General features: G+C 42.0%; 1 protein-coding gene across 7 annotated transcripts in view; it reads left to right on the top strand.

Moving 5' to 3' along the window:
- qkib (QKI, KH domain containing, RNA binding b) overlaps positions 1-14,121 on the top strand; it is a 65,103-nt gene that overhangs the window by 23,624 nt on the left and 27,358 nt on the right. For all 7 annotated transcript variants that reach the window (XR_001964821.2, XR_001964822.2, XM_018724900.2 and 4 more), the window contains exon 3: positions 4,903-5,019. Coding sequence is in view for 5 of the 7 variants with exons in the window: in XM_018724900.2 (XP_018580416.1) it covers positions 4,903-5,019 (117 nt within the window). In the remaining 2 variants the exon portion in view is untranslated. The remainder of the gene's footprint in view (positions 1-4,902; positions 5,020-14,121) is intronic.

Genomic DNA, 14,121 nt, shown 5'->3' on the forward strand with positions numbered 1-14,121 from the left:
ATTAACACAGCATACCCGGCCCATCCATTCATTTTCCAAACTGCTTAGCCAGGTGAGTGTTGTAGTAATTAAACATGACATGAAATACTATTGTTTATATAATGATGGACTTCATTATATATATATATAGTGTGGTGTGAAAATTTAGGATGACAATAAATTGTAGAAACATGTAAAAATCATTATAAATTACACATTTTGGATATTTAGTACATATAAACATCTAAAAAACCCTGCTAATATATTTAACAACGTTTGACAACGTGAGCTGCTAATGTATCACATACCAGAATGAAACGTGTAAATACTTGCATTGTGTTAGATTACTGGAGAGCACATTGGGTTCCTCTGGACGTATGATATTGTTTCAGGGGCAAGATAGCCATGGAGCCCCTGAGACCACCATGAACATGACCCCCTTTCTGAGGGGAGTGATTTAAGCTTTGTTCTTCCATCCTTCTCCTGTGTCCTCCACTGTAATGAAAACAAAACACATCCTGAAAAAGAATTAGAGCTGAGTGGTATTAAAATCCATCCAATAATTAATTTGCCCATTACCAGCTCTTGCCCGTTTATCTTCATAATAAGATCATTTGGAGTCATTTGGAGTCCACGGCGCTTGCATTTTTAAATGGCCATAATTAGATTTTGCTCTGTGTTTTGCTGTAGTTGATGGAAAATATACTTAAGATCTATTGTACTGATTGTATAAATAGGCTGCATTCTTTCTGCCAGATATTAGGAATTCCATTACATTTAAATGATTTTTACATCCTCGATTAGTTTTCTGCGGGCTCTGGAGAACTGAAGCTATGCTCCTCAGCTGGAGCTGGTTCAGTAAACCTCTGTTTTGCTGCTGCGTCCATGTCTTTTGCTAGGAGCAATTAAAAGTTGGGCTCCGTATGAGAGACTGGTCCAGAATGAGGGCATCTCCGTAAATACCTTTGCTGGTATTGCTCTTTTTGCCGGAGCAACTCACGTCTCAGCCCCAAAGTGGCCCAGTTGCAAAATGTTGTGGTTTTTAATGTACACTGAAAATTCCAAAACACGTGGGAAAGGTGTCATGGTAAGCATGACAATGGAATTACAGTCAGGATGATTTTCTTGCTCCGTGGAGCTTCAACCATTACATTATGCGCTGTTTTAAGACTTAGTAATGAAGCATTGTGCGGTCACACCATGACAGACACACAGGAATGGATACGTGCAGATTCTAACGAACCAAGAGACTTAAATCCCACTCACATGTAGACATACACACTGACACTTACATACACATTCCTACATTTGCCATTACCTATAACCTACCATGCACACAAAAGTCTCTAGAAGACACATTGTTACAGGTCACAATAGACAACGCCTCACAGAGAGACTGGAATACATGAGATCAGAGCTAAATATATAAAGTGAGATTTGTGGTGCTATGCACCTGGCAGACGCCTACAGTGAGGCAATGCAGCGGTGGACTTTAAAAGGAAAAGAATGCATTGTGGCCCTGAATGAGAAACAGCAGTTGGCTTTATCACTCAGGGCCTTGACACTGAAGGTCGAGTAGGTCGAAAGGGGTATGATCAAGGGCTACTTGATCGTGCTACACAATGTGTGCTGCTGGTTGTGCCACCACACATCCTGGTCTGGGCACAAATTCCAAAGGAAATTTCCACATTGACAATGACAGTCATTGGAGAAAACGTAGAATTTAAATTCCTGTTTTGTGAACTGATACCATACCTCAAAATTATGATATTGGACCTAATGGTTAGTACCACTGGGCTGGACTACCAGCTGGCTGCTGTTACATGTGTCAAGAGGCAGGCTGCTGCTATACTCTTAAGTAAAGTATTTGCCCCATGTTGTTATCCAACTGTGGCAAAACACAAAAGTATAGCAATATAAATTTAAAAAGCCACTTTCTGTACCCGTGTGTGGCAGGTTACTACATGAAATGTAACACTGAACTGATGACACGTAAAGCGATAACTTTTTCCTTTAGATTTTCTTGTGGGGGGGTTCCCATAAGAAAGGAAAGCCTGAACATGTTAGGTAGGCTCACACATGAGCTGTCCATTCATCCATATTTTTGTCGAGGAACTGTTTAATTTGACCTGTGATGGACTGGCATCCCGTCCAGGGTGTATCCCTCTTTGCCTAATGCCCAGAGATTCTGGAATGTGCTCCAGATCACAGCAACCCTGACAAGGACAAGCAGTTATGGAAAGTGAGTGAGAGTGTGAGTGAATATTTAACTCGACATAAAGGTCATTTTATTTTTGGTTTGGTAGTACACCATCTTGACGTGGGCACTGCCAAGTGAAACCAAGGCTTGCATAGCCTTTGCTCTTGTATGAATTTACTCCTGATTATTTGATATTTTTACTGTGGGACAAGGTTGCAAATTTGGCAGTAGATGGGAGGAGTAGTCTAAAAGATAAGGCATAAATAAACTGGGAATGTGCCCTTTTAAACCGTGCCAGGTGTTACAGCACAACACAACAGCTGACAAACTAGCAAAAGAAGGTTGTGTTCAGTGTGCCCACAGAGCAATGAAGAAAGCAGCCCAGTTCCTGTTCACCTATGTTTACCTCTTCCTGATATCCATTGACTGTTGTAATATCTGCAGATCAGGCAGTTATTACTCATTCAAATTTTTGAGAGCAGCTGAAAATCAATACAGTTGTTTGTGATGATTGCGTGTCTCAAGCTTATAAAGTCAACCAGTTCAAAGCTGGGCTTACATTGCATTTATTCCTTTAGTTGATGCTTTTCTCCAAAGCAATTCCTCTGTGGCTTGTGACTGTGTGTAGAAATGAGCACACCTATTTTCCTCAGTGATTTGAAGAAATGTAAGAAGTGCCAGTCATATGGGAACATTTTGCAAATTTTGATTTATTTTAAAAACTCACTTCTACGCAGAATTTTCATTGCCCGGACATTCTCACAAGGTCTGGTTTTTAGATTGTTAATGTCTTTGTATGATAATTTTCCATAAAATATTAGAAAGAAATCAGATGCACATGCCAGCACAGAGTAACACATACATACACACATACCCAAATATCCACAGCATGATTAAAACCTTCTCCCCCCCAAGAATGTAGGCAGTCATTCACACAAGGGCCTCCATGTTTAATAACGTAGAAACACCAACTTCTCAAAGCACGTGCACAGTGGCTCCATCAGCCTGCTGTAGGTGTTCTGATCATTTCATCTCAGCCTGCAATATAATCTTTTCAAGAAATACCTGAAGGTAAGCAGTGCCAGCACATTGATTACAGTCCAGGGGAGGTTGCTTCATGTGATTTCTGCTTTGATTGCAGTGGAGATATTGAAGCTGCAGAGTGCGCGATTTGCTTTAAAAACTGAGAGCTCAACCACAGGTAATCACAGAGGAGGTGGAGCGAGGCGGAGGGGATGGTGAAGCAAAATGCAGGAAACGCAGCGTACTTGAACACAGTGGTCCTGACGACACAGCCACAGCCTTTACATTTTAATATGGGCACGATCCTACTCCTCTTAATGTCACGCCTGGATCGCTGGGAGACTAGGCCTGAACAACCCCTTTTGACGATCATCTCCGTTAGTATTCAGGGCTCCTGTAAAATTGTTGCCTTCGAATAGCGTCTGATGTGCTCTAGATCTACCTTGATACAGCCATCGATGGCCACATTTAGAGGCTGCTGGGGAATGCTGTGGCTCGTACGCACGCCCCTCCATGGTGGTGAGTGAGAGCCCTTTCGGATTTACTGTGATTGCAGACCATCTCAGGCAGATTCCCCCAGAGAGCCATGCTGTGGCCAAATGAAAAGATGCTGTCTAAATTAGCAGTGGCGCACAAGCAGATAACCACTGACTGTAACTACCCCACAGCCCCCCCCACCAAGGCCCTTCGGCCCCCTCCAGCGTATGCTCACTGCCTCCCTCTAGACTTAGACAACTCCTGTGTGGGGCTGAAAACACAGAATCCTGCTGATGCAGGACCCCATTTCAACCGAAAGCGCAGCACCTCATTTCTAAAAGGCAACATCGTTTGTTTTTAAAGAATTCTGCATTTTTTAAGCAAGCAAAATATCCTCACTCACTCTGACATAGTAACACTTTGTGCAGTTTAACTCATATTTAAAAGTAGACCTAACATCGGTACTTTCATTAATATTAGTACGGCTGCTTGGTGATTGGTTGCAAATTGTAAAATTGGCTGTAACATTGTTCCCTGACTGAAGTACTGAGGTACCGAGGTGGTATAATGTTAGCTGGCATTCCGCAGGTCTGTGTTTCATTCTTCCATCTGTCAAATATGCAGCTGTCACCTTGTGTTTTAGTGCGTCGACGAGGACTGTTTCCATGACTGACGCTTGAATTGCTCATCTTCTAGGAAAGGGACCTGATGCAGGATCGATACTTGAACGATCGCTTGTCTTGTCTTGCCTTATCTTGTTGCCTTCAGCCTAGAAACGATTTGGAGCACTTCTCGATATTAGTTGCTGTCCAGAGCATTCGATCGGCATTGTCAGGGCACTGTGTGATGGAGTTTAAGATAACACTAATATGGAGAGGTCAGATTTGGTCTTTAATTGTGTTTCTCTCACTCGTCTCTCACACGTGCTCTCTCTTTATCTGTGTGAGTGATGGAAGGCATATAAATGCTAATGTAAAAGGATGGCTGAATGACATTTTTATAGCCGTATTTCTGTTTGTTAATCGTTTCTTTGCATGATCAGTCAAATGCTTCTTATTTCTCCATCTCAGGACCCGTGAAAGACTACAGAACAATGGTATGACACTTTAAAGATCAGTGTAAGGCTATCTCCATGTATAAGGCAATGGTACTCTGAAAGCTGTGTCAACCTTCTCTGCCCTGTGCTTAACCAGTTTTCTTTTTGTTTTCTTGTCACTGGGCAGTTCAATTTTGTAGGTAGAATCCTGGGTCCGAGAGGCCTAACGGCAAAACAGCTGGAGGCAGAGACGGGCTGTAAGATCATGGTGCGAGGGAAGGGCTCCATGCGGGACAAGAAGAAGGTGAGTGCAAGTTGGGCTTGCTGTCAGTACTGGTTGGCCGTTCACTCTTGCTTCCTTGTTTCTAACCTCCTGAAGTTTTTAAGCCACTGGAAAGTTATGCACCTGTACATCTTTGGGTGGAGCAGATGGTTTTCATTTTAATGTATATCTGATCCTTTTTACTCAAAGCATTTTAATTGTATCAGTTCATACAACTGAATTAATGTACTGGAGTAATTCAGGTAAAGCACCTTGGCCTTGAACTGGCTGCCATTTTTTGCAGGTACCAATCAGAATTTTTTGCTCTGCATATACAGTACCTCTGTCACTTGCAAAGAACAAGAAGGATGTGACCATTCGTACAGTTTATCCCGTTCATTTTACCCAAGGGCACGTTTTACTCAAAGCCGTAGCAGCAGGCCCACGGGGTTTGATGCAGGCCCAGATCTGCTCTCATCTGCTGGACCTTGAGCTGCTGCAATACTGGCCAAAGGCACGTAGGGAAAAACTGGAGAAGCATTCATCTCCTTGGCACACTGTCTCCTTGTTACCCTGTCTCCTTGGCTGGCCAATACCGAGAACGGTTACAATATATTCTAATTAATCCGTGCCCCATCACAGGAGGAATTGATGGGCTCCTCTTCCCTCCTTTGGCCCTGAGTGGTGGCCGAGACTGCAGCTGTGATGTCGCAAATGTTTTTTCAGTGCTTTATTTCAAAGAACACAAAAGCGACGGTACATCCCTGTAACGCTTCCAGCGTAAAATTTTATTTTCACCGCTTAGTTATCGTCTTGTTTTGTCACCCTTTATTTATCTCTGATTGTTTTTTGGCATTGAATACTAGAGCTGTTTAGCTTTTAACAAATTTGAGTGCTTCACAAAAAGCTGTTCAGGCTAATAATCCGCACACCCCACAATCAATGGAGGCTCTTACATGTACCCAGCTCCATACTGAGTGCATCTGTCCATCACTGGGAAGGACAGGGTGTACTCACTGTTGGACTGGGTGCGCCGCTGTGGGATTCCACTGGTGCACCCATGAAGTCAGTGGGAAAATAGACGACAGGTGTTCAAACATTGTATTTGGACAAAGATGCATGGGGTCTGCTGTGGCCCCCGGCATGGTCAGGATGGGGTGAGCCAGTGTCGCTGTCTCTCCAGTCAGAGGGAACGTGCAGCTTGCACACACATACGCCTCATCAGTGGGGTGCCCTTCACATGAAACACGCTCCCCTTTATGCAAAGAACACTTGTGTGTTCCAGACTGACACATGTTTATTTGAACAGCTCATGTGAAGAAGATTGCTTTCAGCACAGGAGGAGAAGGGGCATAGGAGACAAAAAAAGCAATAAAACACACATTTTTTAGGCACTGTTGTTCTAATATTCTCAGGTTTTCACATCTGTTTTAACTCTACAACACTGTGGAAGCAGCTGACCCCGCTATCTCTATACAGGCGTCCTGGGGATAAACACAGTGTCCATGTGCATATTACTGCTATTGCTCACAAGTCTGTATGTGAAAGCAACGCCAGGCTGGAGCATTTGAACACAAGTCTCGTTACCACACGCCCTGCCTCACTTACTCACTCTCTCACTCACTAACTCGCTCTGACAGAAGGGCACTGTTACAGGTCCGCACTTCTTGCAGACAGCCTATTTGATTATTCCACAACAGGTTTATGTCCTTGTCCTCTGTATAATGCTCCATGGTGTACACACAGAATTCTTAAGTGACACAGAGAGCACCGACCCTGTAAATGGAATGACTAAAGCACAGCTAGATAAAGCAGCCGTGCTCTGGGGTTATCATACTCTGCTGGCCTGCAAAAAAGGGACCGATAACGCTTGTTACAGGAGGGCAAGGTGCGTACCGTCTGTGTGCTCCGTCTGAACTATTTGAGATTTTTAAGCTACATGTTTAACTAAATGTTTATTCCTACTATTGCTGTGCAGCTTTTGGAATAACATACAGACATAGAAATGATGTGGTATTGCAGGTGAGGAAAAAAAAGCCTGTGGAAAAAGCAAAAGTTTTAATCTGCCTAGCATCTGAGCAGCAATTTTAGTGACACAGGTCCCACAGCCCTCCGAGCGTGACCTGGGTGGTGAAGCAAAACTGCGGGTTTCCTATGTGGCCCCAACCCATCCTTGCTGGTTTGCCACCTCTGCAGCGGCCTGCGCTCTGCACTGATGTTATGAAAAGGAACTTGGCCCAGTTATCTTAATTAATTCCACATCCATGACTGCTGTTAATGGAAGCGCCGGGCTGGGCTGTAAGCCTGAGGGCGAGGGGGGGGGAGCATGTAACTCTGTGATGCCGGAGTGGTGCTTTCTGTCACTCTCACTGTAATTCATTTCTAGAGAACCCCACCCTTGGTACGCAACAATTCCTGCATCACTGTACAACTACACACACACACACACAAACACACACATACACACACACCTCTGCTTTGCCCACAGCAGGCAAAGCTGCTCACAGGCCACTGCAGGGCAGTTGTTTCACTCCCCTTTTGTGCAACATAGAGAACAGTAAACTGCACGTCTTCAAATCAAGTACACAGTATTCCAGAGCAATTTGCCTTTAATCAAACAATGTGAACCAGCCTCATTGTGTTAATTTTAGTAGGATAATAACTACTTGCCTCATCACTTGTTTTGAAGCCGCGAATATCAGAGCGAGTGGCAGCACAGAGAAAGCGGATAGTTTGTGCCTCCCCGTGGTTGACATCATCATTTTCTGACAATGGCTGTCAGAGAAGCTGTCTGCTCAAGGCGGCCTGCATGCCTGTGTCGTTATTATGACTGTCAGAATCAGTTCATTGAAATCCATTGTGAGGTCTATCATCCAGCTCACCACATCGATTTCAGCTCGCCCGGATCTTCATCATGCAACGCAGGTCTGTGTGTGTGTGTGTGTGTGTGTGTGTGTGTGTGTGTGTGTGTGTGTGTGCGCGCGCGCGCGCACGCACGCGCATGTCTCTTTACATATTTCTGAGATAAATGTCACTGCAAAGATTGCAGTTGTTCCCTACCATTATAATTTAGCATGGAAATCAAATGCAGACAACCACTACAAGTTGAAGTCACCCAGTTACACATGCATACAAATTGTTTTGCATGAAAGTGGTCAGTCATCCAAAAAATGGCAGCATTGTTCATGGTACCATCTGTCTGAGACACCATTGCAGAAATTTTAGCAAGAGAAATCAGAATAATTCTTTGAATGAGCAGTAGAAAATTACAACAAAAATATACTGTGTAAACTGTGGACTCCTGTCTCTGCTACAGAAGATTTTTAATGTCAGTAGATTTATAATGCTGCATTTTGAACTCAGTTTAATTACGTTTTACTCAGAAGTGTTCCAGTATATAATGCTGTCTTGACAAGGACACTTAGGACATATTGTAAATAAAGCTTTGTTTCAGCTCAACAGAAACTGGGAAGCTAATGGATACTATAAATTATGTAAATGCATAATTCATTAGTTTTTTAATCTCGTTATTACAGTAGGGATGATCCATTGCTACACGGTCAGTCTATACTTGCGTATATATAGGATGCATATAGATCCTTTGAAAATTGAAGCTACTGGTATAATACACAAAGAGCTCTAAACGGACACCAAGAGTTGTCAGTGAAACACAAAATAATCCAATGTAGTGAATTAGTCATTGATTATATTTGATTACGTTATTTGGTCATATGCACCCCTAGGTGTATATGCTTTTATTTCAAATAGTGTGTGTGTGTGTGTGTGTGTGTGTGTGTGTGTGTGTGTGTGTGTGTGCCAAACCCACCGAGTGCTTGAAAGTTAGCTTGTGACTGTAATCCTCCCAGCAATGGAAGTACATACCAAACCACTGAAAGCATGAGAGTTTTATGTAAAAAGAACATACAGTCAGTTCTTACACAACACCCTTTTAGTATGGAGTTTGATGTAAAAAGAGAAACGTCAGGACATTTTCACAATCATGGCATCATCAAGAATTTAAAAAGAACATTTTCTCCTTCTACACAAAGCTGTTTTTCCTGAACTGATCAAGTATGTGAATACATGGATGAGACTGTGGCCCAAAATAGCATTTTACAGAGCCATCAATACATTTACCACTCAAATCTAACAAAATATATTATTTAGTTTCTTAGGCAAACTGTTAGTTGTGCACTGGGAGGTTAAAACTGATTTTGCTGCATTAGCGTAGAGGTGACCTTTGCTGAGGTCTGTGGCTCTTTGGAAAATCTTGACGCCACATCAAATTCTGCTAGTAACAGTTGACAGCTATTTTTTCATGCAGACCTGCAGTATAACAGATAAACTCGACCTTACCTATTTGGAGCGTTTTGTTCTTTTTGCTGATTTGGGTGTCAGTCACTGAAATATATTTTCTTTTTCAGCCAATATGTTATTGTTATTGTTATTTTGTTACAAAAATGGCATCAGTTATGAGTAAAACAGCAGTGTCCCTCCATAGACCTAACCCCAGTGATTAACAGGTTATGTCAAATTTTGTTCCAACTGTTGTGAATTAATCTGAGTGTTCAATTGTTCATCTGTTCAAAAAGTAAAAATGAATTTAAAAATATGCAGGCAACTACTGTTTTTGTTGTTCTTCAAAAGGTCTGAAAGCACTTTAAACTCTATCAGAAGAGACGGAGGTTCGAAAGAAAGCCTACAGGCCCTGTGAGTGGCCAGGATCAGTGTTTGTGACTGTTGTCCCGATAGCTGAATAACAGGGATGTTAGAGCAATAAAATCATTCTGTCCTTTTCATCCAAACATTACAGTTCATCACAATTCTTCTTTAGAAGTACATTTGAAATGTGGCCTTGTGATTTTGTTTGATGCAGAATAGTTCTTGTATTTATTGTTTCCATTGACTGTGAGGGCAAATCCAGTCTCATCTATTGACTAGAATTTCAAGACAAAATGTATCTTCAGTTTCATTGATTTTGGACAATGCAGAATTAATTTTCAGTCTAAGCTGTTTATTTTACCTATGCCTTTGTACGTTAACCACTGAAGTAATCAGACTTTTTACATTTCTTCACTATTTTTTCTCTCCTTGATGTTTTCCAGCTGCAGTGGTCTCCTGTTACAGATGTTCACACCCATGCACACAAATACACACCCATGCAGACACAGAAATGTGTCCCACTACCCGTATTACCTTAGCCAGCACTCCACTTTTCCTCATGGATCCTGCTCAATTAGCTGACTGTATCTTATGTCATATTTGCTGTTCGCTCCTCTTTGTTCTTTCCGTTGCCTTTTTGTCAGGATTTTTCATCCTCAAGGGGATTTTATTACCTTGCCTCATATTACAAAAGAAACAGGGGGATGGATTTATGGTAATTGATTATCCTCTAGTGCTGCAACTCTGTGTGTGGGGAGGGGTAAATATAGGCTTCATGTGAAGACTCACGGCAGGAGTTATACCATTTAAACGGCTGATATTTTTCTTTCAGAGGAGCATCCTTTAGACAGCCAGCTTGTCATTTTTTGTTGGGGGTCAGTCTGTACCATGAGATGAACTGACTGCAACCTGACTACAGATGTAGTGGTTGTCACGGTGATCGCTTCCTGGATGCCTTGTTTTTTGGCCATTATCGATGGCGTGCCAGTGGGCAAGGTGGTTTGTCAGTGGCACTTACCTTGTGGGATTAGTTTTTAGGCATTTGTCAGAAGAAGGTAAGCAAAGAAAGCAAGGCAACAGTCAGACTCACAGATTCGGGAAATGTTTCGTTTTGTATTGATCTTGCTCAGTTGTTAAGGTGTAGATGTCCGACACGCTCTCTGGGTTTTTTTTTTTCTTGAGGTTTATTTTTAATTAGGCCCACAGAGACAGATGGGTAAGGAGAAGCTCTAAGGCCCGGAGTCCATAGCAAGGACATTGGGCTTTATGGTTGTCATTCAAGGACCATTTCTGTTTCATATGTGTGCTGCTACCAGGTGAGTAGTTATGAATTCCTAATATTTTTTACTTGTCTTGAGACATTGGAACACAAAGTGAAAAAGTCAGTCTTCTTGAGATTATTGTTTTTTGTTTACTATTGCTGTTGCCATTGTCCAAGGCAGCTTACAACATTAGCTTTGTATACCAAGCTGCTTGTCATGATTTAGTAATTTATACAGCTGACAAATTTTATGGTACTAGTCCCAGGTAAGTACTGAGGATGGACAAATAAACCCTCTAAATCACAATTACCAATGCAGCTGTAAATGTCAGTGATACTAGGTTGATTGCTACTTAGCAGTATGTGTCAGCTATAAATGAGGTCTGATGGTGAGCACTTTACTATGAGTTTTCAAAGCAACTTGAGGTAACTAACAAATGTCTGAACAGGCTGAATAACCAGTGTCCCAGTTGCAGGTGCATTCATCACAAAAACTGCTAAATTATTAAGGAGGACAGTCTCAAAAATAAAGACTGCATATTCCAAACATGAACAAAGGGCACTGGAAAAGAGGAACAGTGGTCATAACTTGAAACTTACCAACAGGGATCAGTGGAAACTTCACAAGAGAGTTGCTAAATGCCACAAAAGCACATCCTCAAAAATTCCCACAGAATTTAATCGGGACGTTGGTGGCCCAGTTTCAACAAAATCTTTACATGCTGAGTTTCATAAATGCGGATTTAATGGCAGAGCTGCAATGTAGAAACTGTTTGGATCCAAGGCCAATGCACAAAGATGCATAATCTGGTGTTAGGAGGACAAAATCTGGACGTCTGAGCAATGGATGATGGATCATCATTCATCCTATTTCCTATATCCAGACAGGTTTACATTGTGAAGAAAGCCAGAGGACGCTTTCAACCCACAATGTCTGTTGCCAACAGTTAAATGTGCTGGGATGTTTATAATGGTATTCTGAACCATCTTGTGGGAGTCATTAGGTCTGCTGATTGCTCTGCATGGCTGTATAATGGCTAAGGAATATGAGATCATTTTACAGGACCAGATGGACCCTATGGTGTGAACACTGTTCCCTCGCAATGTTCCCATGTTCTAGTTTTGATAATGTACCCGTATAAACTGCTAAATAAATTCAAGAGTGGTTTCATGGTCCTTAAGATGAAGTCAACACTTTCCATGGCTTTCCCAGTCACCAGGTCTAGACATCATTGAACCTTATGAAGCTCTGAAGTGCAGAGTGTGAAGTCGATTCCCACCTCCTTCATCCGTAAAAGAACTGTAGGATTTTCTTCTTGAAGAATAGTGCAATATCCCACTACACACGCTTCAGGACTTGTTTGACAGCATTCCAAGGAGGACTGAAGCTGTTCTGAAGGCCAAACCTCCTTTTTAGGCCCTTGGTATTAATATATTGTTACATCTTTCTGTTATTTTGTTTACATTTTGTACCTTGATCAAGTGTACTGCAGGAGATTCAAACCTAGGAGTACAAGGTATAACCACTATGTTTCCTGCTGGCACCCCAGAGGAACCATTCATTGGGTTCATATCAAAAACAAGCGTAGATGCACGGACGCTGTTTGTTGCCAGTGAGAAAAAAAATCAAATTCTGTAGCATTTTTGAGGCATAATAATGTGAAAGAAAAGGCCGGAAATTCTGCTGTAGCTCTTAGAAGAACATTTGTCATGTATTTTGTTCATTAGGTTCTTGGTGCCCAAGGACGGATGTTTTCCCTTGGTGTACCTTTCATCGCTAATCTGTTTTTAGTCTAAATTATAAACTGGCCATGCCTGTGTGCTCACAGAAATACATACAGGGTTTCCACTACTATTTAAGCATGGTGGCATTTCCATGCTAATATTGTCAATAATTGCAGTGCTTGAACTTTCTACAAAATCAGCAAAGATTTGCTTCTTTTTGCTAGCTCCCCAAAGCTATCTGTATAGCTTTAGTAAAGAAACAGCTATTTCCTTTTTTCTAAAAGCAACTAAAAATAAACTTTGTTTACGCAAATTGTAGAAATAATGCTAGTTTCCTGGTTTACATCCCTGTTCCCAGCATTAGGCTACAAAAAACTGAATAGTAGAAAGCTGAATAATGTCATAATAATCACTTGACTTTTTCATTAACCTGGTTGTCTAGTTGAGTAGTTCTCTGTCTGTGTTCTTCATTGTTCAGAGTGTAGATCTGCATATTTTGGCTTATTATGTTATGCAACCAGTGCAGCTCAACGCAGAACGAAGGAAGAATGAAAGTGTTCACTAACTGACATCAATTTTTAATTTCCACTTTGAAGAAGCAGTTTTTTTCTTCAAATATGTGGACAGGCAGACTAATATATTTTTTATTGACAACAAGAAGACCCAGTGATGTCTATATGCCTGTGTGTGTCAGGAGCTGTGCTACAATGCATGCTGTTTGGCCAGAAAGTAGCAAGTGGGAGTAACAGGTCAGAGCTTGTCCAGTGAGGGTTGGAATGTATCTGCCATTGTCACACAGCCTACATGAGAGGAGTGTTTCCATAGCTGTTCCTCTGTAGGTCCATTGACCAACTTGTTCCTGTTGTTGCTCATGTGGCAGTTAGAGCTCTGTCAGGAAGTGTAGCATGTTAAAGTGTCTTCAGACATCAAGGTGATAATCAGAAGACCCCATGACATCCATCTATAACCACTTGTCCTGAGTAGGGACATGGCGAGCTGGAGCCTTACCCTGCAACACAGGGCACATCCAGGACTGGACGCCAGTCTGTCGCAAGGCACGAGAAGCAGGGCTCGAACCCCAGTCCTGCCACACAGCAGGCACCAGCCGAACCCGCCGCACTGCTGTGCCATCACACCCCCCAGATAATCAAAAGAGATTTAAAAACTCCCAATTTGTTTATTACCTGCTTTAGGGTTTGTGTTTCTCCGTTGTTCTTGTATGTAGTAACCGGACAATCTTGGGTTTGTATTCCATCACACCAGGGTTATTTTTACATATCGGTCGGTATCAAGTAGCGTACAGCCATGACCAAGGGAGTTTGAAGAAGGTGATCTAAGTCACGAGCTTTAGTGCACCTGTGCTGAGCATACTGCTGCTGTTTGGCATTGAGAGATATACCAAGGTCCTGGACTCTTAAACAAAAGTAGCACATCAGTTGAAATGCTGATCACGTTTGTAAACACACTTAGTTTAGTTAAAAGAAGATCTTGAAATG

Source organism: Scleropages formosus, chromosome 8 (genome assembly GCF_900964775.1).
Source record: "Scleropages formosus chromosome 8, fSclFor1.1, whole genome shotgun sequence".
Classification (NCBI taxonomy): domain Eukaryota; kingdom Metazoa; phylum Chordata; class Actinopteri; order Osteoglossiformes; family Osteoglossidae; genus Scleropages; species Scleropages formosus.